General features: G+C 46.4%; 2 protein-coding genes across 7 annotated transcripts in view; both read left to right on the top strand.

Moving 5' to 3' along the window:
* QARS1 (glutaminyl-tRNA synthetase 1) overlaps window positions 1-6,249 on the top strand; it is a 29,840-nt gene extending 23,591 nt beyond the window's left edge. The window contains exons 20-24 of the mRNA XM_083723643.1: window positions 14-106; window positions 1,738-1,865; window positions 3,548-3,614; window positions 4,931-5,056; window positions 6,037-6,249. Of these exons, the coding sequence (XP_083579769.1) occupies window positions 14-106; window positions 1,738-1,865; window positions 3,548-3,614; window positions 4,931-5,056; window positions 6,037-6,087 (465 nt within the window). The 3' untranslated portion in view covers window positions 6,088-6,249. The remainder of the gene's footprint in view (window positions 1-13; window positions 107-1,737; window positions 1,866-3,547; window positions 3,615-4,930; window positions 5,057-6,036) is intronic.
* Window positions 6,250-13,185: 6,936 nt separating this feature from the next.
* Window positions 13,186-27,966, top strand: part of QRICH1 (glutamine rich 1) — a 29,552-nt gene continuing 14,771 nt past the window's right edge. Inside the window, exons 1-3 of one of the 6 annotated variants that reach the window (XM_083723690.1) lie at window positions 13,231-13,338; window positions 15,643-15,705; window positions 20,987-21,319. In XM_083723690.1, coding sequence (XP_083579816.1) covers window positions 21,008-21,319 — 312 coding nt within the window. In that variant the 5' untranslated portion in view covers window positions 13,231-13,338; window positions 15,643-15,705; window positions 20,987-21,007. Of the gene's footprint in view, window positions 13,339-13,645; window positions 14,034-15,642; window positions 15,706-20,986; window positions 21,320-27,966 lie in introns of those variants that run through there. The other 5 variants (XM_083723692.1, XM_083723691.1, XM_083723689.1 and 2 more) reach the window with 5 other exon arrangements.

The raw sequence follows: 27,966 nt of genomic DNA, 5'->3' as shown, positions 1-27,966 counted from the left end.
TCTTCCCTGCCAGGTGCCAGAGAAAGGTTACAAGCGCTTGGCGCCCGGCCAGCCAGTGGGTTTGAGGCACACGGGCTACGTCATTGCTGTCCAGAGCGTAATTAAGGTGAGTCTGCCGTGGCATCTCCTTACAGGCCTCTTACCGCAGCTCTGCAGCTATCCCTGTAGATCAGGGCCTAAGAGCTTCCCATAGAAGAAAACATCAGCTGTGGCACTCGGCATAGATCAGCCTCATGGACCATTCCAGCAGCTATGCTTACAGCTCTGTAAGACTCCAGCTGTGGCTCTGCTAGGTCTTTCTCCCAATTCGCTACCTGCTTAGTGGTTTTTGTCTGTCTGCACAAGCAAGCGGTGAAATCTAGTTCTTTTTTTAAAAAAACAACAACATAGATCTCACACCTGTCTTTTGATCAAATAAGCCTTGAGGTTGCTTGCAGTAGTAGAAAACGAAATAACACACACACATACACCAGTTCCTTGGCTCTCCTCCAGTGATTTCTGAAGCTTAAGTTTAACTCTCTTGCTAAGGTTAGAACTACCCAGAGTTGCTGCAGGCACTGTGTGATTAAGCCCATCTGCCCCAACATCCTGTTCCTATGTTACATTCTCCAGTTGAATATTTCATCCCAGAGATTGGAGTAAAAGAGGGGGAAATCCATTTTGCTGCTGCCTATGCAGTTGCATGGGACGCGGGTAGCGCTGTGGGTAAAACCTCAGCGCCTAGGGCTTGCTGATCACATGGTCGGCGGTTCGAATCCCCGCGGCGGGGTGAGCTCCCGTCTCTTGGTCCCAGCTCCTGCCCACCTAGCAGTTCGAAAGCACTCCTAAGTGCAAGTAGATAAATAGGTACCGCTTTATAGCGGGAGGGTAAACGGCGTTTCCGTGTGCTGCGCTGGTGCTGGCTCGCCAGAGCAGCTTCGTCACGCTGGCCACGTGACCCGGAAGAGTCTCCAGACAGCGCTGGCCCCCGGCCTCTTAAGTGAGATGTCCGCACAACCCTAGAGTCGGACATGACTGGCCCGTACGGGCAGGGGTACCTTTACCTTTTACCTTTATGCAGTTGCATAAACCAGTACTATTACTATGAGGAGTTATCCGCAAGAGCACAGCAGGGCCTTCTCTGTGGTGACCCTATACTTTTTTCCAAATGAAATCTCTACTATTGGAGCCCCCCCCCCCGCCCTCACCCAATGTTTTTAAAAGAAAGCATTGTATGTCCAAACATTTTCTAGCGTTTGATATATTTTTGTGGCCTGATAATTTTGCTTTTGGTTCCTGTTGGACTGTGATTTTGATGAATAGTGTATTGAAGCATCAGCTCTGAATCAACTTTTTTTGGGGTGGGGGGGTCATCCTGCAGTTGTTGAGCAACCATAGAATCCTTTTTTCTTTCTCTCTGATATGAAGAAACAACCAAAACATCTCTTGATTATGAGGCAGAGTGTGGAAAATAATTTGTTGACTTCTCTGCAACTGGCCAGATAAGCTAGCGCCAGTCAGTTAAATGGAACTGCAATGAACTTTTAGGGAGATACAGACATGGATTTGCAGTCTGGGCTCATGCAAGAGCAAGTGAGCTGGTTGTCGCAAATTCATTTCCTTCTTCTGCACTGAGCAGAAGAGATGAGGGAGCTCCACATTGCAAGGAAGTGTTTTGGGAGAGGAGCTAGATACCCGAAGCATGATCGCAAAGTGGCTGGGTGGCCGCATGGAACTGACCTTCATCTCCTTGCCTAGGACACCAATGGACGTGTGAAAGAGCTAGAGGTGACCTGTACAAAGTCGGAGGCAGCAGAGAAACCCAAAGCCTTTATCCACTGGGTGTCAAATCCTCTCGTGTGTGAGGTTCGACAGTATGAGCGACTGTGAGTATTAGGATCGCTCCCTCTTTGCAAAACTGTTGTTTGAGAAGGCTCCCCACATGCCTCTTGACCTTGGATCTTATTATTCCTGGGAAGAAGTATAGGCAACAGGGGTCAAAGCCACTTCCTTATCTTGTCTCTCTCCTCCCCTGGGTTTAGCTCACAGATGCTATATATTCAAGCATTGCATAGTGGTGTTATGTATTCAAAGGCGGGTTGACAGAACTAGGTACCAACACCTTTTGAGTTTATCTTGAAACACCATCTGTTTTAATCAAACTTATAACTATATCCGGAAGGAAGGTGGTGGTTTTGGGGAAACTGATTATACTGTTCCAATTTATTTACTTGTTTCCTTAGGGAATTTGTACGCTGCTCTTAGGACTATTCTTTCAAAGCAGCTCAAATAACTAAAATAGTTCTAAAATTCATAAAAACAGAGACAGCAGAGGTGCTGGCCATGTCTGGATGAACTGTGCACTATGTGCAAGCTTCGTGAACCTGTACACAGCTGCTTTGCTTCTCCATTTGCAGGGGTAGCAAAATAAGCCAAGAATCCATAGCTAACCATAGTTTCCTGTTACGTTCAAACTGGGAAACCATGGTTCTGAACAAGCCAGGAACCACAGGCCAATTTTAAACCATGGCTTCAGATTCCAGCTTGCTTGGAAGACATTAGCTACCATTTCCCAGTTCTGACTACAGTTAGCTATGGATTCCTGGTTGTTTGCTCAGTTGCGTGACAGGAGCAGCGAAGCAACTACGCAGACGTAGCCTTATTAAACCAAGATTCAGTAATCTGTACTCGGCCATAGTAAAAGTCAGGTTTAAACCGTGCAGAATTCCTGTGGAATTCTGGGTAGTCTGGGCAAAAAGAAAGCCATCTGGCACAGAAAGACTTCAGCTCAGTGCCTCAGAAGTCTCCAGGGGAAGGAGGGGGAGGTGTTCCAGATGCTACGGCTGAAAGAAGCCTAATACTGGAAAACACACACACACACACACACACACACACACACACCCTATGTAGGGCCTCTTAAGATGATCGTCATGTTTTATCCTTGATATTCAGACAGATTCATAGGGAAGTAGGGCAGTCTTGGAGGGCGCTGGGCCCAAAGATACGTAGGGCTTTCAAAGTTAAAACAAGCACCTGGAAATGAATTGGAAACTAGTGCAGATCTTCATAGATTGGCAAAATAAGACTTTCCGCACAAAACTTGGCAGAGAAAACCCAAACCAGCAAGGCTAATTGCCTCCTGACCTACAGCAAAGTATCTCCGCTCCATCGGCTTAGTAGCTAATGGGGGAGTTTACATCAAGTTTGTCAGCTGCCCCATTACAAAAGAGGAGTTTCTCCCTGAGATAACGCTTTTGCTGCTGCTTCCTGCCAAGTCAGGGTTGTGATGAGCTCATTGAACATGGGCTGGACCTTCTGTGAGGCTGGCCGTCTGCATTGCCCAGCTTTCTCCATTCAGTGAGTAGACTTGACACCATAGGTAGAAGTAACATCGAGCCCAAGAAGGACTTGGCTCATTCCCCAGGGCCTACAGAGAGCATCTGGAAGAGCCATGCTTAGGATACAAGAGTGCCATTGGCCGGCCTATGCAGCAGAACCCTCTTGTCTTCTGTTCCGGCAGCCGAACCTCATCCTCAGTGTGACTATAAACCCTTTTTGTGGCTTGCAGGTTCCTGCACAAGAACCCCGAAGACCCCGCAGAGGTGCCACAGGGTTTCCTGAGTGATGTCAATCCTGTGAGTGCTGAGCCCAGAAGAGTGTTTTATTATTATTAATGCCTTGGACTAGGGAAGACAGAAGGAGGGAGGAGGAAGAGGTGGAGCTATGTTGGGAGAAATGGTGTGGCTTGAGAAGCAGGGGGTATTCAATTTTTATTTTTTTTAATGGAAAAGTAGAAAATTGCAAGAACAAGAAGGCATCACATTCCATTATATAATACGACAAGATTAAAGGAGAGGAACGAGAGGGCATAAAATATTAGAAATTGACGTTTTTATTATTATTAAAAGGTGAGGTTAACAATGCACAAAGAAACTGCCAGGGAAGCATCTCATTGTACTAACAATGTACACCTTGCTAAGGAGTTTTGTAAAGTGGTTCCTGCTAGGCCAACACCTTCTGTGTGTGGGCGTGTAATTTGGTAGGAGGTATAAGTGAATTACGGGACGCGGGTGGCGCTGTGGGTTAAACCACAGAGCCTAGGACTTGCGGATCAGAAGGTCGGCGGTTTGAATCCCTGCAACGGGGTGAGCTCCCGTTGCTCGGTCCCTGCTCCTGCCAACCTAGCAGTTCGAAAGCACATGAAAGTGCAAGTAGATAAATAGGTACCACTCCAGTGGGAAGGTAAACAGTGTTTCTGTGCACTGCTCTGGTTCTCCAGAAGCAGCTTAGTCATGCTGGCCACATGACCTGGAAGCTGTACGCCGGCTCCCTTGGCCAATAAAGCGAGATGAGTGCCGCAACCCCAGAGTCGGCCACGACTGGACCTAATGGTCCCTTTACCTTTACCTATATAAGTAAATTGGAGCGTGCGGATCAGTGCGTGCCTACCAACCTGGGCATCTCCTCCCAAGCAAGCCATGTAAAAATTGGTGAAGGCAGGTAACCACAAGAGCTCATGCGCTGCACCCGTGAGTAGCAGGGCTGGCCCAATTCCAGGCCAGGAAAGAAGGGATGAGTGAAGATCTACATCAGGAACAAGGGCAGGAGGAAGAGGCTGCTGTAGAGGCAGCACGGTGGGGGCTTCCAAGGAGGCAGCAGATCCGGTCTCAGAGGAGCACGCCGTCACTGCCACCGTGGCAGCAGCAGGTAGCGCATTCCTTGGAGGCCGGACCTGTTGTCTCTGTGGATTCCGTTTCCTGAGGTGATCACCTCACTTTGCCTTCTGGGTGGGGTGTCCCTGGTGAGTAGAGAAAAGTACTGTTACATATTTTAATCAGCAGGGCTAAAGACTCTTTGGCCTGCCCATCTGAGAGAAGTTCTGTTGCCTTGTTTTAGTCTTTCCTGCCTGCTCCTTTCCATCTTTCTCTCTCTGTTCTCTCTCCCATTCCAGAACTCCCTCTCTGTGATTGAGGAGGCTCTGGTGGACAGGTCTGTGTGTGGGGCCAAGCCTTTTACCAAATTCCAGTTTGAACGGCTTGGCTATTTCTCAGTCGATCCTGACAGCACGGGTGCAAAGGTCAGTTCCCAAAAGGTGCAAAAACCTGGAAGGGTTCCCCCCCTCGCCCCCGTTCAAATGGCAAGGAAAGGAAAATTCAGCTGCACATGAGGGATAACTTATTGACAGGACGAGCAGTTGGACGGTGAAACAAACAGACTGCTTTGGAAGATGTCAGACACTCTCCTTTGATAGAGGTTTTCAGCCAGAGGTCAGATGGGGCCTCCTGCCAGGGATGATATACCAGTAGAGACCCTGTGTTGACAGGGAACCTTTGACTTTCCAGGTGTTGCTGAACTACAACTCCCATTGCCGCCGGCCGTGTTGCCACTCTTGCTGCAGCTGATGGGAGTTGTTCAGCAACATCCGGAGGGCCAAATGTTCCCCGGAACCTGCCTTTAAGCTTCCTTCTATCTCTTAACGGTTCCTGTAAAGGCCTCAAGGTCAGATTAATAATAATAATTATAATAATAAAATTTTATTTACGGTATATCCCGCTCTCCCCAGCCGAAGCCGGGTTCAGAGCGGCTAACAACAACAAAATGATACACATTCTAAAATCATTTCATTATAAAATTAATTCAAATCAGATTAATGGCAACTAATTGGGCTAGAGTTATGTGAGGATTGCCAAAGAAGGGAGTCAGGCTGTGCCCTGGCCAAAGGCCTGGTGGAACAGCTCTGTCTTGCAGGCCCTGCGGAAAGATGTCAAATCCCGCAGGGCCCTAGTCTCTTGTGGCAGAGCGTTCCACCAGATCGGAGCCACAGCCAAAAAAGCCCTGGCTCTGGTTGAGGCCAGCCTAACCTCTCTGTGGCCTGGGACCTTCAAGATGTTTTTGTTTGAAGACCGTAAGTTCCTCTGTGGGACATACCAGGAGAGGTGGTCCCGTAGGTACGAGGGTCCTAAAGAGAAAAGCCGCTCTCTAAAATGGGAGGTGATGGGGAGGAAGAACTTGGCTGGCAAAGGACTCTTGCTAATGTCGCTTGCTTTCCTCCTGAAGCTTGTGTTCAACCGGACGGTGACTCTGAAGGAAGATCCTGGGAAAGTGTGATGATGCTTCTGCACGCGGTTTCTCACCTTGCCCTAAGTTGCTCAGGAGTCACGTTCTTCCCCTGCATGGCAGGGGGTGATGGTCGCATGCAGCACCAGCACAGTTGCCTTAACATGCATCCTGGTTTCAGATCCATCACATCAATAAAAGGGAGCCTCTTTATGTTTTCTTGTGTTATTGGCTATTGCATGCAAGGGTGTGTGGGTGTATGGGTGTGTGTCAGTGTGTGTACACTGATTTGAATCTGCAGGTTCAAAGAATATTTATTGCCTTTCTGAAGTGGGGCTGCAAACCAGAATTATGATTCCTCCCCTTCAATTTCTTGGTGCTCGCCACTCACCTGACGGGTGTGTTTGGAGAGGGGGGCATGTCGTGGAGAGAGTCCTGATGGCCAGATAAGCCACATCCGATTCTGGGCCTCTCCACACCTCCTCAAGCCACAGTTTCCCACAGAAGTAAGCTTCTAGCTGGGTTGTATGTTTAGGACTAAGGATGAGGCTACCACCCACACTTAGATGGGACTAAAGGTATGAATGATTTTTTTAAGAGTTGTCCTCATCTCCTTCAGAGATTATTTCCAGCTCCCATCCCTCCTGACAGTCTTTCCTTCTGGCGGTTCCCTCACTGCAAGAAGCCAAGTTACAGGGAACCAGGCAGAGGGCCTTCTCGGTAGTGGCACCCGCCCTGTGGAACACCCTCCCACCAGATGTCAAAGAGAAAAACTACTAGAAGACTTTTAGAAGACATCTGAAGGCAGCCCTGTTTAGGGAAGCTTTTAGTGTTTGATGCATTACTGTATTTTAATATTTTGTTGGAAGGTGCCCAGAGTGGCTGGAGAAGCCCAGCCACATGGGTGGGGTATAAATAATAAATTATTATTATTATTATTTCCGCATTTTATCTCCATCTGAGAGTTGCCTTGCACTTCAATAACAATGGATCAGAAATGGGCAATGGGGGAGAGAGCCCTTCTCATCGGTATTTTAAATCAGACCACTCTTTCAACCAGTGTTGTTTTCAATAGTGTTTGTAAAAGAAAGCAGCCAAGGTCTGACCTCGTATTTCTGCTTTTACAAGGGAGGACATTTGTTGGCCATATGTCCTCTTTTTCCAGGAGACATCCTCTTTTTTTCATGGATATGTAAAATGAGAGTTGCGTCGCAGCAATCCATAATTAAAAGCAGAAGTTGGCAAACGTGTCCTTTTTTTTGCTCTTCAAAATATGGCAACCCTATAAGGAGTGCCAGGTGGCACAAATGGTTCTCCCTGCAACTTCCCATTTTATCTTTAGAACCTTGAGTTTTGGCCCCGTGTTGATTTTGTTAAATTAAACAAAATGAACATTGGGGGCGTAAGACAAGCCTGCTCCATGCATCCAGGGTCCCACCTCGTCACCATCCTGTTCTCAGTAGCCAACCAGAGGCCTTTGAGCAGCTTGAACGCAGGACCTGAATGCAACAGAATTCAACCCACTTGTGGTCCCCAGCATCTGGCATTCAGGGGCATACTGCCCCCAACTGTGGAGGTACAGCCTTGTCCTCCATGATTTAGATCTAGATACCCGAAATTCTTCGTAAAAATTATGCGGCCTAGAAAACGGAAATGTCAAGAAATCCCCACGGACTGAGAGTGGCTATTAAAATATTCAAAATGGACAGAAATGGATAAATTAACTGATAGAAGAGAAGGAAGATGGCAGAATACCATCTGTGTTGGGAGATGGACTTGATTCGCCAGTTATTTGAATTTACTACCGATGGCAACAAAAGTAAACCATAGCAGTGAGCAGCTGAACAGAAATTTCAGCGATCTAGAGTATGGGGGGGTAGCAGAAGCAATATTGGGGGACAGAGGGGAGGAAGTGGGTCCCAGCCCTGCACTCAGCTCTCACCTGTGGCTCCTAAAAGCTGTCAGCATGTGACGCAACCAGCAAACGGCTTTGCTGGCTAAACCAGGTGCGAAGTGAGGGGCAGATGGGGCCTATCAACCGGGGAAGGTAGCCTATCTAGGAGAAGGCAGACTCTGATCCTAAACCACCTCTGCCTTGCGGGACATCTTCTGGAGGGGGGGGCGGGAACCCTATGGAATAAACCCTACATAAATCCCTAAGCGGGTTGGCGATTCCTGCAGCCAAGCTGGTGCTCTGCTCTGCTTTGGACCGCATCGGCGAGACTTATCGCCTGGGCAGCCCAGGACCTCCATACACACCGCCCACCCAGACTTGCACCCTTGCAGAGGTCACTTTGGTGCTGCTAGCTCAGCACTTTGGCTTCAGCCCCGGAGGTGCACGCCATTGTTTCCTGAGATCAACGGATGCCAGCAATTCCTGGTGTCCGTAAGGGCCGCCCCCCCCTTCCCCCGCAAGCCCTTTTACCAATGACAAAGGCAGGAACGCTCCTTCCGGCTCTGCAAAAGGCAACCGTTTCAAGCGCTTGATTTGCAACCCAACCCAGCCGCGCGGTGCCCTTTCGGCTGCACCATTCCGGCTTTCTCCCTCTCCTCCTCGCCAAGCCCCAAATCGAGCCCGCCCTCCGCTGTCAAGGCCTGTCTGGCTCGCAGTACCCATTGCGGTGCTTGCTTCTGGGAAATGCGGATCGCTTCCCGGCTCTCCGCCCTCGCCTTGCCCGCTTGGAACGGAGCAAAGCACACGACACCGGCTGCGCCATCGCGGGGTCCGCGCGCCTAAGAGCCGCCGTTGCGCACGAGGCTAGGGATCCTTCTTTCTCTCCCTCCCTCGGTTCACCTTTGGCCCTGATCGGAGAGGCCTGATCCCGGGTCATCGCTCGCTCCCTCTTGCACGGGTGACTCGCCCGCCGCCGCCGCCACCTCCTCCTCTCCTCCCATTAAGAAAGGCTGGATGCGGGAGGGTCGCTGCACCTTTAAAGTCCTGCACATTTTCTGCAGTGTGTACAAACACCGAGGTCTAGCCGCAAAGTTAGCAAGGCTAGGCCCTTGTTAAGGTGGGCTGGAGGAGTGTTGGCTCGGAAAGCCGCGCGGGTCGCTCGGTGCGCGCCCCCCATCCAAGCAACCCACGTGCGACGGGTGCTGGATGAGCAAGGTCGCTGCTGCAAAAAAATAGAGGACGAAATGCAAAACCCGCGCGCCAGGGGAAGCTTGGCCGGAGGAAGCCGAGCAGCGGCGTTGTCTCGCTCTGCTGGAGTGATGGCAGCCGAAGTTGTGTCACCTGCTGCTGCTGCTGCTGGCCCGTGCCACCTTAAGGGCCGGTTGTTGGTGCTGTGGAGTGGGAGGTTGTCAGCAAGCACATGGGGATATTAAAGCAGCCTGTGCTTTTCCTTTGCAGGCTTGGCACAGCCCGGCCTGGTCCCTGGGGTGCGGGCCGTAAGAGATGGAGGCAGGCTGGGCCCTCTCCCTCCTGGGTGAAGCACCTGCCGGAAGCCTCGTGGCAATCGTCCCCCCGGGCACACACAACAGACACTGGGGCCAACGGAGCGTGGTGGCTTAGGATGGCAAAAACCTCTCTGAGCCACCTCTGACCCACATAATGGGCTATTGCCAGCTTGTATTTTAGGGAACTGGTTTCTTGTTTTCAGCCTTGCAGCAGCAGTACCCAACTGCACACACTTAATGTGATCTCACAACAATCCTATGTGGTAGGCCATGGTTATTACCATTGTAGAAGAGAGGGGAAACGGAGAGCTATAATGCCAGCAGTAGTATAAATATGTCCCCATACATGGACCATACAGGTTTTCCTCCATACTGACGAGAAGGTATAATTTATACTTTTCTAGCAAACTATGCACATACCTTACATTTAAAGCACATTAACTCGCCCAAAGGATCATGGGAATGGTAGTTTTTAAAAGAGTGCTGAGAATTGTACCTTTATGAGGGGTAAACTACACTTCCCAGCATTCACTGGGGGGTGCCATGTGCTTCAGATGTATGGTGTGAATGCAGCCTGTGACAAAGGGGAGCAAGCTAACCTTCACGTAATTTTTTTAAAAGTACTTGGAAGGAGGCGCCAACTAGTTCCACAAATATGGCTTAGATGCTTTGAATGCTCTGCTGCAGCAAGCTGGGGAAAAGTAGTTAATGGTGCCAACCAAGCAGTGTAGTGTTATTTCATCCAGATGCTGAATCATTTCCCATTTAAGCAAAAACACAAACTTGGACATGTTTATTAATTTCTCTGTACTGACTTCTGGTCTCTGTGTGGCATGTGAGCTGGCTAGGTTTGGTTTGTCAATAACGTGATACTCTTCAAGAGAGAATAGCTTTACTGTAGGTTTAGGAGAGAACGGTTGCTTTCATGTGATTGACTGCTAGAGTCGTCTCTCCAGCCATAACTGGTGTGATGTTTCTGCATAGTATCGGTGAAACTAAAATATTCAGCCTTTGGTTGAACTGGCTTCAAGTTCAGGTGGACTCAGATTGGTCTGCTGAGCCCACAGCTGCTTCTGTTGTCACTTCAGATAATAGAGACAGTTTTAGTAGCCACTGGCAGCAAAGAGCAAGATAATTTAACAGCAGGAACTGCTTAAACAGTCAATTAGCCCATCTGAGTGATATTGCTAGGTGAGTTACCTTTGTTTTCTAGGGAAACTACGGTACTCTGCAAGAAAGGAGAGGAAATGTGCTTGTGATAAAAGAATGTGCTTTCTACTTTCCATTTTGTGCTGTGGGATTTTGTTGGAAATCAATTCTTATTTATTAGCTTGCCGGTCTCCCCACTGCTGAATCCCTTTTCACTTGAATAAGGCTATTGGGTACAAATGGAAATAAAATTAATGTTGCAATCCTGTATCCACTTATCTGTCCCACTGAATTCAATGAGAATTTGGAACAGATTTTACATTATTTCATACAAATTATGTTTTTGCATCTGAATTTCACATATTTGCACAAATCTCGAATGAGCAAGCTGCATTACTGCAATTAAGATTCCTTGTAAACTATTTCTATTGCTAACATGCATGGGGAAGGGCGGAGTTCTGTGTGAACCAAGCTGGGGCTATTTCTCTGAATTTCTTAAGAGAAACTTTGCTGAAGCCTAGGGAAAGGTTTTGGATGGTGAGGATTGCTTGAGATGCAGCTCCATGTTTCATAACTGTGGACTTGCTGGGGAAATGCGGAACACTGTGTTGATCATTCTCTGAATTCTTTATTTCTGAAACAGACTGTGTGTCTGCAAAAGTGTTTCCTTTGTTCAGCACTGCTGCACAGAGCAGGTGTTAACCTCCTTTATTATATGATCTGATCTCTCAATAGCTGTAAAAGATTTGTGCCATTCTGAAAGCTCTTCTACTGAATCGTGCCCTAGAGAGCTCTTCAGCTGCTCCATCATGAGAACTCTTCTAAGATTTATCTATAACTTTGTATTAGCTGAAAATTAGGGACTTTTTCTTCCTTAAAGGCATGTTTCTGTAGCTTCAAATTGTGAGCTTTCAAACTGTGGCTATGCCGCTTTAAATTTGTGATAGCACGATTTCCCCTCTTTGAACTGAACTCCTGTGTGTAAAAAAAATATTTTCATTGCTGCCACAAGCCTTGACCAGTAGCTATAAAGTTTCAAAGGGGGTGCAACTCTATGCCAGCTGCTGATTGGATATTACAGCATTTTACCTAAGCTGCAGACAGAGGCCTATAGCTGCTTGGCTTTTCCTTCACTCCAAACTAGAGTCCATTTCAACTGAAAAAGAATACCAATCTGCTCTAGAGAACAGCATTTCAAATCTCAAAGTGCATATTGCCTGCTACTCATGAAAACAGTGTGCAACAGTTTGGGATTTTCTCTGAACCAGCGTGTTATGGAAATCTAGGTATTTTATAGAAGGTTATTTTATAATACAATACATAAAGATGAGCGATTAATTGAGATTGGGAATTTCCCATAAGGTTTGTTGGCGCCATTCTTCTCGAATAAAAACACTGTATATTTTATGAAACAACTCTTCCTGGCCTAGGTAGTGTTTCTTTCTTTTAGGAATGATTCCTGTAATACTTTCAAAGCTTCCTAGACTCTCTGTCAAGCTTGCCCAGAAGCAAGGGACTTACACTGGAAACCATGGCCTGCTTACAAAAATATACTGCGGAAATATGTCGGGTTACAACGGAGGGGTGTGAGGGGAGAGTGCTGTCTAACAAAAAAGGTGATTTCATGGTTTTTTAATGGCTTATGCAGTTGCAGAAGGGACTGCTTATTCTTGCTAGGATATCTACAAGAGAAAAATCTTATTAGTCTGCAAGGTTGTGCATGATTCCTCATTCGTTGTGGGACACCAACTCCCATTAATCTGCGACTATTAGCCATATGTCTGGCTGTTGGGAGGTTGACCCAGCCACATCTGCCCTAGGAGTAAGTGTCCAGATTAACACTGGGGGGTTTGTCCTTAAATTCCTTGGTGCCGCAAGCTTTTCTGAGCCAGCACAAAGGATCAGAAAGGGATGCCCTATGTAGGGGTTAAGCAGAGTTTAACCTTATTTCAGGGGAGGGTGGCACAGTATGCCAGGGAAGGGGAACCTGTGGCTCCCCAAATGATGCTGGACTGCAAGACCTATCCCTAACCACTGATCCTGCTGGCTGCAGCTGATGGGAACTGGCATCTAACAACCTCTGGAGGGTCCCAGGTTGGGGGGGGGAAGAGCTGTAGGATTGGAGTGGGGCCTTGAACTATAGATGGGCAAGAGCAGGCAAGCTGGACAACCTGCCCCTCAGCCCTAAGCTACTGATGGCAATGGGGCCCTTTATATGTCCAGCTGTCCTTTGTCAACAACAAATTGCCACTGTTTTTTGTGTTGAATATATGCTATATGGCAATTTATGGACCTAATAGGTATCTAAAGCCATTTGCACATAACAAAATATGTATTTCATCAAAGTAACTGTTGAGCTGAAATACAATGAAGAAGTATATTAATAGTGAAATACAATTAAGAAGAAGTATATTTTGGGGGGCCTCCAAGAGAGTGGGGCCCTAAGCTATGGCTTGTTTATCTTATGCTTAAATCCGGCACTGGGGCCCCTGGCACCCTCATGCCTCATTCCCCCTTTCTGGTCCCTCCCCCGCCTCCTACCCCTCCCGTCCCCTCCGTCGTCCGCTTTAAGGCGAGGGGCGTCTACTCGGCGCGCAGCTCTCGCGCGGCTTGGAGGCGGAGCTGTCGCGAGCTCGAGCCCGGGCGCCGATTGGTTGCGGCGGGTTGAATGTAAGATGGCGCCCAGGGACCTGTGAGGGGAAAAAAGACGCGGGGCCTGAGGTGGCGACGGCGCGAGGCGGCAGAGGGGCCGGGGTGAGGCGGCGCTGGGCGGGGACGCGGAGAGCCGAGCGGCGGACGTGGGGCGGACGGGAGGGCTGGAGTGGGGGCGGGGGCTGGTGAAGAAGAAGAAGAGCTGCCTCAGACCGGGCGGGGTGGAGGAGGAGGAGAAGAAAAAGAATAGCGGCGGCGGGGGGGAGGGGGAGGGGTAGCGGGGCCGAAGCGCGCTCCCGCGAGCCCGGCTGTTGTGTGTGTGTGTGTGGCGCTGGGGAGCGCGCGCGCGCGCGCGCGTTCCGCGGTGGTGGGGGGCGGGCGCTGTGTGGGGGGGGGGCAAAGAGAGAGGACCTCTTTGCGTGCGTGTTGGAATTGGAGACTCGTAGGGCGGGATCGGGCCGCGGCGCGCAGACTTCGAGGCCTTGCGTCGTTCGTTCCACGGTGCCCGCGGCCCCGCCTTGCGCTCCCGACTCTTCCCCTCACCAGCCCCCAGCTCCCCCTCCCCGGTTCCAGAGGCGGCAGTAGGCGCGCGCGTTCCCGGCGTTTCGCGCGCTGGGAAGTCCACCACCAGGGCCCTGTGGGGCCGGGCGCGCGCCTTGGGTTTGCTGCTGCGGGCGCGCTCGCGCCGCTTCTCCTTCAAAGGCGCCGACTCGGGTGCAGCAGCAGCAGCAGTCGCAGGCGAAGTTCCAGGATGAGGCCGGCGGGCCCTAGTACTGCAGAGACCCTGGGGAGGCGGGGTGAGCTGCCACGGCTGCGGCCAATTTTCCTGACTCTTCCCAAACCCCTTCGGCCGCCGCCGTTGCTTCTCCTCCTCCTCCTCCTCCTCTTCACCTAGCCATTCGCGCGCCAGTTTCGTGCGACCAAGGATGCTCATCCCCACCCTTGGCCAGAAAGCTATAATAAATGGAGGCGAGGCGGATCAAGGCGGGGCCTTTTCGGTGTGCGGGCCTTGTCTAGGAGCCTGCAATATTTACAAATACTGTATCTAAAGTGGTTCATGCTGTGCATTACAGTGGACCGTTTAGTGTAGCCTTGTACAATACCTCTGACAGGACAGCTAGGCTTACTTGAGTGATTCTCTCTCTCTCTCTTCCCCCACCCCATACCCAAGCTGAGTAACTTTCCCTATTCAGCTGATTGCAGCTGTATGATTATCTGTCTCTGGTTTTCGTTTTCCTTAAAACCGATAGATACCTTTTAGCACTGCTATTACACTGCAACCAGTGACTGGGGGATTATTTGCCCTATTTATCATTACTAATGATAAAGAGATGGGTGGAGGAATCTACTGTGGGCCCTTTCCTGGCTTTCAGTTCCTGTGGGTCTGTTATGTGAACTATTCCTTTAGCATTCCACAGAGAGTTTTGTAGTACTTTAAAACCTAGGTTTTTGTGGATAAGACCACCTTTTGTTCCTGTGCGTTTTCTTAGGGCTCTTCTAGGCTTTCAGACCCTTGGCTGGAGCATTTGTAAATGTAAAGCACAATATGCTACCATTACTATGGAAATGTACTAATCGACTTTTATGCTAGCATGTGCCTAATGTTACAAACATGTCTTGATCAGTAGGGTGGGCAAAATATTTGCCCAGATGGAACTGAGACTTTTGCTGCTTACCTGAATAGTAGCACTAGTAATAAACAACTGTAGTGGGTGGGTGCACATATACAAGAGGTTGCAGGTTTAGCCACCACAATCTCCAGATAGGGCTGGAAGTTACATTATTCTGAAACACTGCAGTCCTGCCGATGTTGCTTGACTACAACTTGCTTCATCCCAAACCATTGGCTGTGTTGCTTGGGGATGATGGAAATTTCATCAGTATCTGCAGGGCCAGAAGTTTCCCACACCTGATGTAGACAATACAGATGTTCAATGCTTCCTGCAGCCATGCCTGTGTTCTTTCAGTTGCTACCTCATTCAAGGTTTCTGAAACCTTACCCATCTTCAAGCTTTTATGCTAACATATTTTTACCGAGTTAGTTTATATTCTGCTATTCCTCCATCACAGAACTCAAGGCAGCTCATAGAAGTAAAGGGAGCATGTCACACACACATCGCATAATTCAGCATTGAATACTGAGTAGTTCTTGTTTCAGAAAGTTTGCGTTTTAGTTTTATTTTCTTAAAAGGCACTGGAATTAGAAAAGCTCTAGAATTGCCTTTTAAAAACAATGAAGTAGCTAGAAATGTGAAAAAAATGGGGAAAGGTGGGGATTGGACTTTGGGGGGGGCCTTCACATCTCTGCCAACTTTGTCATATAACATTGTCTTCTCCCTTTATATTTCTTAAATAAATACAATTAAAGTGGGGATGGAAAGGGTTTCTTTGTTCTGTCTTCTCCAGAATGTCACGAGTCTAAAAGAGTTCAGGACACGAATATCAGAAATACATACAGCATGGTGCCTGGTGAGTTTAGATTGTCTGCATACTACAAATGTGTGTGCTTTCAATAATGTTTAAGTTCTGAGAACTAACTGCTTGCTAATCAGTTGGCTTGGCCTGATTTTCCAGATTTAATATTTACATGAGAATGCAGATAAAGGAATACTTGTTTTCTTAGGCAGAAGTTGTTGTTTTACATATCATTTATGTCAGTTTTTCCTGAAAGTTGATGGAATGCACATTATACCAAGGTCATGTAAGGATGAAAGCTCAGTAAACAAACAACTGATCTTTGATTCATATGTGATTTCTGCAGCAATGGTATCATTAACATAAATGCATTTCTATATTTATGGATGTTGGCTAAAGCATTAACGCACTTGATGTGCATTACTTTTTTCTGGATGGTATCTTGGCACAGTGACACTAGGCTGAAGAATATCTCCTGCAATTCACTGGTGCTTGTAACTTATATAACAGAAGGTGATTGCTTCAAGACTGGAAGATTCCAAGGAGGTAAAATAGCTTGTGATGGTTCAACTTGGGGTGAGCAAATTTCCATTGTAGAATTCTTGTCAACTTTTGTCCTATACCACTCTAAGCTTCCCCCAGAATTCATCTTCCTGCTTCTAAAATATTTGGTAAATGAAAGGTTCAAATGTTTAACTACTAATCTGCCTCAGTTTTATGAAACAGTGTTAGTGACAGTAGCACCTGTGAAAAGAAAAGTTGTTTCCTACCAGTAAATTACATTAGGTTACAAAGGTGTGGACAAGGTAGGAAAATACTGTAACTGTGAATTTCAACTGTTCGCCAGTATTTAATTGGAAAAAGGATCTTAGAAGCAGTGGTAAAGTATTTCATGAGTTGGTCAAATCTTCTGAGGTAGAGAGTTATCAACCCTTACTGTATAATATGTCTGGATGTGTCAAGATTTACAGGAAAGGAAAAATATATTTCTGGGTAACTTCTGTCAAACAATTTAGACTTGCTGTTGCTTCTTTTTGAAGCGGTGGCAGAAAAAGGCAACAGTTATAACGTTAGGCCAGATTTTTATCTTGATTTCAATCATTGGTTCTCAAAAGTATGAGATGTGTAATCCACCCTTTAATAACTTCATAGAAATAGAAATTAAGATCTTAGGTCCTAATCATATTTAAAGGTACAGTGGTACCTCGGTTTACAAACTTAATCCGTTCTGGAAGTCCGTTCTTAAACCAAAACCGTTCTTAAACCAAGGCACGCTTTCCCTAATGAGGCTTCCCACTGCTGGTGCCCTTCCACCGTTCGGATTCCGTTCTTAAGACCGAGGTAAAGTTCTCAAACCAAACCAAGACACTATTTCTGGTTTTGCGGAGTTTGTAAACCAAATTGTTATTAAACCGGACTGTTCTTAAACTGAGGTACCACTGTACTTTGAAAGGCAGGCTCTTGAATATTGTATGACATTCTCTAGCTAGTATATTTGTGGAAATCATATTAGCCCTAGAAAATGGGGCCCATGAATATTTCCCAACGTTATAATAATACTTTATTAAGTAATTCAGAATCTTATCCGTTTACATAAGATTGAGGCAAACTAAATGGGTCTGCATTTCAAAATCCACTGATTTGAAAATAATGATGACTCCTTCAGTGTCTTGATAGCCATAATGTTCCAGAATCCATATTGCCTTCCATTAGGCCAACCCAAATGCCCACAAAATAGCGTTTATCAGGCTATTTGACTGGGGAAGCTACTTTGTCTGCATCTGGTCAGAGTCCTAAATGGAATGTGGGAGGTAGTAGACATTTAAATGAACCTCTTTTAGATATTATACAGGTTTCAGTTTGCACCTAGGACTTATGGGAAGAAGGAATATAGAATGGTTAATGCCTCAAATCCAGCCGTATGTCTCCATTGTTGGCTATTCCTAAAATTTGCAAAAATTGCAAAATTAAGGCGGTGGGCAAGGGAGACACACAGACTGTTCTTGTAACTTTTCCAGAATCTGACTATCCTTAGCAGCTTGATTAAATGTATATTCCCTTGAGTAAGTGGGGCTGAGCGGTATGCTTGGAATTGGAGTATAATTTTATTCCGGTGTGAGATCCAATATTAAACCTGATAATTATTACCCCATTCTGTGACAGCAATGCATTTGAAAAGGCTACTTCTTTGGCTAGAATCAGCTGGTTCTAGCCAGTGCCACCAAATGCTTTTCTGCTGGAAAAAGCAGTGTCAAAATGTTAGATTTAATCTCCTTTGCTGTTGGGGAATTGTGTTTACTGGGTCAGCAGCAAAGGGAATAGCATCATTAGTTCTGCCTTGCACAGCCAGAACATTTTTGCCACCTGGAACCTTGATTGGAAAAGTGGGGAATCTTTTTTATTAAGCATCTTAATTTGAATACTTAAGTGGCTAAAATATGGGAGCAATATATTTAACTTACAACTTTCTAGAAAAAGTAGATCAGATTTACTAGTTAAATATAAAGACTTCTCTAGGCAATGTGTATATTCTGCCCATCTAAACTTTAACTATTAAATAGGCCTGATTTGAAAAACATTCTGTGACAGCGGCAGTCAATTTATGTGTCTTATTTTAAAAACATAATTACATTTTTGGCTTGGGTCTCTTACTTTTTGGATCCATCTGCATCTGATGATGTATCTGGCATGGCAAGTTTGCAACTATTCTTGTAGCAATTGGGCCTCATGTACGTTAAATGTAATTGATTCCTTTAGGTTTGCTTGGTGTGATATTGATGCCCATGATCTGTGGGAAAGTTTCTAGTGCTTTACTTTTCTGCGGAAAATTTTCCATAAATTCAGTAGCAACAATGAATGGGTGCCAATTACAGATACAATATTGTGCAAGTGTGGCAGTTTCAAAGTTTTTAGCTTTGCTTTCTAAATACAGGTAAAATGAGTGTTATTTTATATATAATAAAATATATAAATTAGATCACTCTCGTAATTTGCATAGGATCCCACCTGAAAATCTACATAATTGTTGGGGCCTCATTTATACATGGAGTACTGCATTTGCTGCCTTCCTGATGGTTGCTGCCACATGACGATTGCTAATAACTGCAATTTCCATCCTCACAGAGTGAATCATGTAGTTATACCATGATGCCAATTGGACCCAATTTGGTTATTCATTGCTGGCATGGTATGTTCCATCCTAATAATGTAGATGGAAGTTACAGATGATACCAAGAGTAGTGCAGGGAGCCACCATGGGGCAGCAGCATTCATGGTGCTCCAAATAATATGTAGCGAGGGCCAGAGACATCTACTTGACTTTTCAAAACAAGAAATTCGATAGAGAGCCCAGACATCATCTTCTGGTCTCAATGGTAGCTGAAATCTGAGAAATGTGTTTGAGTCCTACAGTAGTCCACTGTAGGTGATTATTGTTAATATATGTCTTGTGAGCAGGTCTAGAGGTGATACGACTGCATGCAGGGCTACTTTTGTACAATAAATGTATTAATGTGAACAAATAAATGCCTAGATGCTGGGTGGCTTCACTTCAGTGATTATTGAAGTGATGACTTTTCTCTCACCTCAGGCTTTCTCACTGTGTAGTAACTGTCGCAGTGTCTCTCTTGAGCTTTCATTTCTCTTTAATTGCAGAATTTCTTTGGTAGTGGAAACTACAGTATAATGCTTTATGAGTGAGAAACTGGTTTGTATGTTGCTACGCCTTGTCACTCAGTACTGTTAAGCGTTCAGAATAATTAGCAACGCTTAGGTTGCTTAAAAAACAAATCCTGCTTCTCAGAGTTTATGCGCATTGACCAGGGATGTGTGTGTTCTGTATACATTTTTCACCCCATTTCATATTTTTCATAAGGAAACACAAATTCCATACTTATACCGTCGTACCTTGGAAGTCGAATGGAATCCATTCCGAAAGTCCGTTTGACTTCCAAAACGTTCGGAAACCAACATGCAGCTTCCAGTTGGCTGCAGGAAACTCCTGCAGCCAGTCGGAAGCCGCAGAACCTGTGTTGGACGTTTGGGTTCCAAAGAACGTTCACAAACTGGAACACTCAATTCCAAATTTGAATCGTTTGGGAGCCAAAATGTTTGACTCTCAAGGCATTCGACTTTAAAGGTAGTACTGTAATATGAAAAATATTAGGCAACCTAATGTATATATATATATTTACTTTGAATTTATTTTCCAAAATCTTTGGACTTTTTGAATGGCCTATGTTGTTCAACTGTAAGTCAATAGATTTGGCAAAGCCTTTGCCTAAACAATTAATTTTGCTTAATGAAAACTTTATCACTGTGGCCTGCCCACCAATTGAAGGAGGCCTTGCAGCCTGCAGATTTAGTGAATCTTATGCAAGACTCAGTGGGTATACAGTAAAAAAAAAATACTCTAGCCTGTATGAGCTATGCAGATTGATTACCTTGCTTTGCATAATTATTTTAGACATTGGAATACATCCTAGGCTAAACAATAAGGTCCTACTAGTCCTTCCCAGTTCCTGAAATTTCGCTGGGTGCTGACCCTTCCACACTTTAAATAGAAACTTGGTGTGCATGTTTAATGGAAGCTGAGATCATTTAGGCATTAAATTGTACACTTGTGCAAAATTTCCAGGCCTGATGAATCATTTCTACTTAGTGTGTGGTTGATACTGAAGCCATGAAACAATGTGTTAGAGCATCCACAAAAAGGAAGGTCCCTTGGAGCAATGATCCACTTATTCTCTGAATCAGAATTACCTGTGCAGAGCCTGAATGTTTCCCTTTTGGAAATTGGGAACCTTCTGGGGGGATTCCCTCATCTTCCCTCTCCCCCCACCCCACTTCCTTTTAGATTTTCCTGTCCTTGCACCATTGTGACTTGGTTTTGGGTGCTGAGCAATGTTATGCTACGTTGCTAGGAATGGTTACCTTTTTTGCATGCACAGGGAGACAAACATTTCAGGGGAATCAGTAGCCTGTTGGAGTTGTGGAACCTTTTTTAAAAACAACAACAACAACAAAAACTTTTATTCCATGCCTAGTGGGAACTCGCCAGTTCTTACAGAGGGTACCATATATCAGTGGAGACTTTAATCCTCTGATTTGGTTGGGCTTGACTCTGCCTTGAGTTGAGGTTCTCATTGAAAGACAATGGGTTTGTAGATTAGTGGATCTTAATAGAAAGCTGCATGTGTCTGTTATGCATGGCTTTTCAATAAATTAACCTGTGGTGCGTAGTCAGAATGACCCGAATAATATTGATAAAGACATCAGAAATGTAGAGAGAGTGGCTTAGAGTGTAATTGTAATGGCTTGCTTTGTTTCTTTTAAGGAATCCTGAGTACCTTGCAATATGAATAATTCTTTGGATAACACCATTTCCTTTGAAGAATACATCCGTGTCAAAGCACGAACGATCCCACAGCATAGGATGAAGGAATTCCTGGACTCCCTTGCCTCCAAGGGTCCTGAAGCCTTACAGGAGTTTCAGCAGACGGCTGCTACCACCACCATGGTATACCAGCAAGGTGGCAACTGCATCTACACAGATAGCACAGAAGTGGCTGGATCTTTGCTTGAACTTGCTTGCCCAGTTACAACAAGCGTCCAGCAGCAAACACAGCAAGAGCAGCAAATCCAAGTGCAGCAACCCCAGCAAGTTCAGGTAATCTTAAAAGGATGCACGTCTTACTCTTTGCTGCTTTCATACATAAAAGCATGCAGGAATTTGTGCTCTGGGCAGCTTTCATAGACAACTGTAGAGACATACTCCTTGCATTTTCTCTCCTCCAAAACAAATTAATTGAAAAAGAATGTAGTTGTTAGGTACGAATGTTTTTGCTCGTCGCTCAGATAGGTTAAAGATTTTATTTAGTTTTCTATATATCTGTTACATGGACCAATCTAATTCAAATCAGAAACTTAATTTAAATTTCTCCACCCTGCTAATTTTTCTTTTTCTTTTCATAGTTCACAAAGTACCTGTGTTAAGTACTTGGGTGATATTCAGCTGTCCAAATGTTGGGCATGCGTGGGGCTGCAGAGGAGAGGAAGGGGAAAGTCCTCTCTGTGTTGGATATCTGTGAATGTTCTTTAAAAGCAAACATGACCATAAGATAAATTATTAAGAGTACTGTATAGTCCAAAGAGCACAGGAATAAGGCAAATCAAGTTTAACTTTACTTCCCAAATGCCACTCTTTCAAACAGTGTATCCATATTTCTAGAGGCCTGGTGTATCTTGAATTTTCAGACATATCCTTCTGCAGAAGTGACTTTTAAAGCACATTTGCGCAAAACTTCCTGACTGCATCTAGTGTTTCATTTAAACCAATAATACCCATCATTCTAGTGAATACCTAATGGAAAACAAATGGCTTACTGTAACTTAGATGATTCAGTGTTCATAACTGAGTCATGCGTTCCTTAGGAACTTTGCATTTGCCTGCTGGTGAAAGGAAAGCAGAGAGGGGGCCAACCTCGTCTCCCATGGAAGAGAGTTTACAATCTGGGAGCAGCCACTCAGAAGGCCCTCTCTTGTGCCTTCACTAAATTTACCTGTGATGGTGGTGGAACCGAGAGCAGGGCTTCCCCTGAAGATAACAAAGCCCGGGCAAGCTCATACAAGGAGGTACAGCCCTTCTGATAGCCTGGATCCAAGCCATTTAGGGCTTGTCTAGCAGTCAGGTCCATAACCTCTCTGTCTTCTCCCTTTCCCTTTCAACCCTTAACTGAATTTAGTCAACATAAACCTAATCACAAAAGTTCTGAGTCTGCCATCATGGAGCTTTACATTTTGAATAGTGACTGTGGAGAGATTCTTTCAAGGCTCTGCATCAGCACTGGCAGTAGGACTCCTGGGGTCAATTGGCTGTCACCCAAGGCCAAATTCTACTTGTGGCCTTATGGTTGGCAGTTCCTACTGTATATGGAATTATAATTGCATACATACATGAATCTGAGTAACAGGGGCGATTAACCTTAGATATGGAATCATAATTGCATACATACATGAATCGTGAGTAACAGGGACGATTAACCTTAGATTTGTAATACTGACTCCTAATATTTGATTCTGCCAGTCCCCAGTAATTGGAAACACAGTGAGCAGTTTAGTTCACCCTTGATTTAGGAATTATTAATTTTCCCCATGGAGGAAGATAGACCTTACTTTATTATACTACTTGAAGCAAACACATGTTTTGTGGCCATATTGTGTTTAACTTGAAGTACAGACAATAACAAACTAGCAGAAAATGTAGTCATTCAGACAATAACAAACTAGCAGAAAATGTAGTCATTCAGAGCTTAGTAGACTAATCCTATATTTCTCTGTATTATGAAACCTAATGTGAATCAAAAGTACATGGCTCTTTGCTACTGTGTAAACAGTTACAGGCTAGTGCTTTCATTTGGATTTCTTCAAAGAGTTTTATTTACATTAGAAAAACAGGACTTGTTCAGCAAACCTAGGTGCCCCTGACATTTAATTAAATGCAACAATACCTAGGCAAAGCACTCAGCTGTAGGTCTCCATTGGAAATTTGAGTTCTAACTATGTTGCCTTGCCTGGATGCTATTTGCACTTTCAACCATCTATCTATAATAGTGAACTTAGCATATGATAGTCCTGGCACTGATATATAGATAGAATCAGTGTAAGAATCAGTTGTGGTATACTGAATGCTTAAATTTAGGATTAGACCAGTCTTTTTTTAAAAAAAAACCCTATTGATGCACAGAATATAGAAATATCTAATAGATGAAATAATGAGGGTGTTGAACAACACTCTAATTATTTGAACCTTTTCCATCGGACCTTGTATAGCTTGAAGGTATCCCAAATATTGCTGCTCTAAACCTCTTCAGACCATTAAAAATAAATTTTAACGAAAGAATACAATCCAGTTAAAAAACAGCAGCACTGAAGTATAATGCAATACAAAATAGAAAGCACTGGGGATTTCATTTATTGTGAGCAATGCATAAGCAATATATTGACTACTCTACATAGCTATTTTGCATTAGCTAGTTGCATATTACATTTCTTTGTAAACACGAAATATAAAACTATAGTCACTTTAAGTATTGAACTTAATTTAAGTATTGAACTACAATGTTCTTACTCTGCCCTCAAATATGAAATAAAAATTGATTCAACTCTGTGTGGCAAGGGGGTTCTATGGACAGATAGTTACCATCACCATGATATGAGAGGGTGATATAGGAATGTGCATTTGGGGAAATTAGTACACCCACCCAATTCCAGACACAAAAAGAGTGTCAGAGCTGTTTTGTTCAGAGTTGGGTTGCCTTTGCATGACTAAAAAAAATGGGACTGCTTTTTGAAAGATAAATAGCTCTGAATTTGTGATGTGTACCATTTTTGCCATTATACATTCTGGGCCAAGCTAAATGTGACTAAGAAAATGTTCTGTGAGTGTCCAGCTGCGCATATGGTTTGGCACTTAAACTTGTCTCTGGATAAAATACATTTTATTTTTCAAATATGAAAACTGGGCTGCTGAAGATTTTTTTGGGGGGGGCACTTGCATATTAGCAATAAGGCATAATAGAATTGAGGAATACTAGTGCGAAATGATTTTATAAGTTGATACCAAATTTTATCAAAAGTACGAATTGTGTATCATATAGAGCAGTGTTTCCCAACCTTTTTTGGGCAAAGGCACACTTGTTTCATGAAAAAAATCTCGAGGCACACCACCATTAGAAAATGTTTAAAAAATTAACTCTGTGCCTATATTGACTATATGCCGCTTGGGGTGGCAGCCTGTTGCCCGAAGCACAGGGAGCCCTCCGGAGGGCTCCCCGTGCTTCGGGCGAGTGTCTGCAAGCCTTGCGCGCCCGGCAGGAGCTCCTGCCAGGCGCGCAAAGCTTGGGGCGGCAGCCTGTTGCCCGAAGCACAGGGAGCCCTACGGAGGGCTCCCCGTGCTTCGGGCGAGTGTCTGCAACCCTGCGCGCCCGGCAGGAGCTCCTGCCAGGCGCGCAAGGCTTGGGGCGGCAGCCTGTTGCCTGAAGCACAGGGAGCCCTACGGAGGGCTCCCCGTGCTTCGGACGAGTGTCTGCAAGTCTTGCGCGCCCGGCAGGAGCTCCTGCCAGGCGCGCAAGGCTTGGGGCGGCAGCCTGTTGCCCGAAGCACAGGGAGCCCTACGGAGGGCTCCCCGTGCTTCGGGCGAGTGTCTGCAACCCTGCGCGCCCGGCAGGAGCTCCTGCCAGGCGCGCAAGGCTTGGGGCGGCAGCCTGTTGCCCGAAGCACAGGGAGCCCTACGGAGGGCTCCCCGTGCTTCGGGCGAGTGTCTGCAACCCTGCGCGCCCGGCAGGAGCTCCTGCCAGGCGCGCAAGGCTTGGGGCGGCAGCCTGTTGCCTGAAGCACAGGGAGCCCTACGGAGGGCTCCCCGTGCTTCGGACGAGTGTCTGCAAGTCTTGCGCGCCCGGCAGGAGCTCCTGCCAGGCGCGCAAGGCTTGGGGCGGCAGCCTGTTGCCCGAAGCACAGGGAGCCCTACGGAGGGCTCCCCGTGCTTCGGGCGAGTGTCTGCAACCCTGCGCGCCCGGCAGGAGCTCCTGCCAGGCGCGCAAGGCTTGGGGCGGCAGCCTGTTGCCCGAAGCACAGGGAGCCCTACGGAGGGCTCCCCGTGCTTCGGGCGAGTGTCTGCAACCCTGCGCGCCCGGCAGGAGCTCCTGCCAGGCGCGCAAGGCTTGGGGCGGCAGCCTGTTGCCCGGAGCACAGGGAGCCCTACAGAGGGCTCCCCGTGCTTCGGGCAAGTGTCTGCAACCCTGCGCGCCCGGCAGGAGCTCCTGCCAGGCGCGCAAGGCTTGGGGCGGCAGCCTGTTGCCCGGAGCACAGGGAGCCCTACGGAGGGCTCCCCGTGCTTCGGGCGAGTGTCTGCAACCCTGCGCGCCCGGCAGGAGCTCCTGCCAGGCGCGCAAGGCTTGGGGCGGCAGCCTGTTGCCTGAAGCACAGGGAGCCCTACGGAGGGCTCCCCGTGCTTCGGACGAGTGTCTGCAAGTCTTGCGCGCCCGGCAGGAGCTCCTGCCAGGCGCGCAAGGCTTGGGGCGGCAGCCTGTTGCCCGAAGCACAGGGAGCCCTACGGAGGGCTCCCCGTGCTTCGGGCGAGTGTCTGCAACCCTGCGCGCCCGGCAGGAGCTCCTGCCAGGCGCGCAAGGCTTGGGGCGGCAGCCTGTTGCCCGAAGCACAGGGAGCCCTACGGAGGGCTCCCCGTGCTTCGGGCGAGTGTCTGCAACCCTGCGCGCCCGGCAGGAGCTCCTGCCAGGCGCGCAAGGCTTGGGGCGGCAGCCTGTTGCCCGAAGCACAGGGAGCCCTACGGAGGGCTCCCCGTGCTTCGTGCGAGTGTCTGCAACCCTGCGCGCCCGGCAGGAGCTCCTGCCAGGCGCGCAAGGCTTGGGGCGGCAGCCTGTTGCCCGAAGCACAGGGAGCCCTACGGAGGGCTCCCCGTGCTTCGGGCGAGTGTCTGCAAGCCTTGCGCACCCGGCAGGAGCTCCCGTCGGGCGCGCAAGGCTTGGGGCGGCAGCCTGTTGCTCTAAGCACATGGAGCCCGCCTCCCTCTCACGGCACACCAGGCAAAGTCTCGCGGCACACTATTGTGCCGCGGAACACCGGTTGGGAAACACTGATATAGAGGATTAAAGCAAACTAGTCTTCCTTTTTAGTTCATATGATTCTATACTTGTTCTCCATGTGCATGTAAGGCATTCCTAGTCAGGTACCTGAAAGAAAGTTTTCACAGATGAGCACTAAAGCTGCTGAATGACATCTATATGGTCGTACCTTGGAAGTTGAATGGAATCAGTTCCGGAAGTCCATTCGACTTCCAAAAAGTTTGGAAACCAAAGCACGGCTTCTGATTGGCTGCAAGAAGCTCCTGCAGCCAATCAGAAGCTGTGGAAGCCCCATCGGACGTTCGGGTTCCAAAGAACGTTTGCAAACCAGAACACTCACTTCTGGGTTTGTGGCGTTTGGGATTCAAGGTATATGCAGTCAAGGTGTTTCCCATCCCACAGTCTGCCCTAAAGCACAGCATTAAAAACAAACAAGCCTGCAGTGTGATATTTGCTGGTAGTCCTTTCTAAGCTTCAGAAGAAACCAGTTTCACTACCTTCCTGAGATACACTTATATGTAAGATAATAAGGAGCTGCCAGCAAGGAAGCCTATGCCCAAGCATCAAGGAGCTTAAACAATACAAAGCTTTGTCTTAAGGAGGAGTAAGAAGGTGCCTCGTTAAATATTTATTAAACTAACAGGAAGCTGTCTAATTTTAAGAACAAGATAAGCAGTTAGCACCTATGAAAATAAAGCTCAGGAAGTTTTAACTTGTTTGCTTTGATAGGCTCCCCCAAACAGTTAGACTACACAGTATTCCTGCTTCATACATGCATATACGTAGCTTGGTTTCTCATTGCTTAATTACTCAGATTTGTTGGTTTTCAGCTGAATTTCTATTATTTACTAAAAACATTGTTTGAGTTAGCACAAAAGTCAATCTGTTTGATATTTGATGCTGCAGCCATGAGTGATAAGCATGCATTTGTGAACTATTCTTAGGTTGTTCTTCTGTCACTCCACCCCCTTTGCCTTACACTTTGAGAGTATCTTTGAAACAATAGGAGACCTTTTTTGTCATGTTCCTTCACCACCACCACTTTGGTTCTATTTTCCATGTATAGCTGGAAACTAACAGCAAATGCTTCTGTATTGATTATATCAGTGGACATGAGAGAAGTCTGTCTGATTATGCTTTAGTTTGACCAGCAGGATTATTACAGACACATTCCTTTCTACTGCCTGTGCAGAGTTTAGGTGGGATTGGTTCATATTCTACATACAGATTGCTTTAATCTTCATAGAAAACTATTTGGAGCCTTTTTGTGAGTGAGGGGAACTTCACAAATCTTGTGTGTGATAGGAATGTAAGTATGTGCTTGGTAGCTTCTTTTAAAATGGTCAGTGAGGTTTAAATTAGACAACACACGCTGGACAGAAAAAGGTAAACTGTTTGATACATGTGGCACTGAGAGAGCTTACTGCTTATAAAAAGGAGCTCTTGAATTCTGCAGCTTTAATCCCAAAATCCTAATTTGGGATAAACCCTAGATTTTAAGCTTGCTCAGTTAACTGAGCATATAGTTCAACACTTGTGTCTTATTATGGAATTTGGAAACTGCTGGGATTAAGTCAGAATTTGTTGCTGCTTCTCGTCAGTTTCATAACTGACAGAGTATTTTTTATCATATCTAGAAATGTGGTTTTGCTTTGACTTATTTCTACATTAACTT

Source organism: Podarcis gaigeae (assembly GCF_964106915.1).
Source record: "Podarcis gaigeae genome assembly, chromosome: 2".
In the NCBI taxonomy this organism is placed as follows: Eukaryota; Metazoa; Chordata; class Lepidosauria; order Squamata; family Lacertidae; genus Podarcis; species Podarcis gaigeae.
The sequence above is the reverse complement of the archived record's forward strand: the minus strand, read 5'-3'. Positions and strand labels throughout refer to the sequence as shown.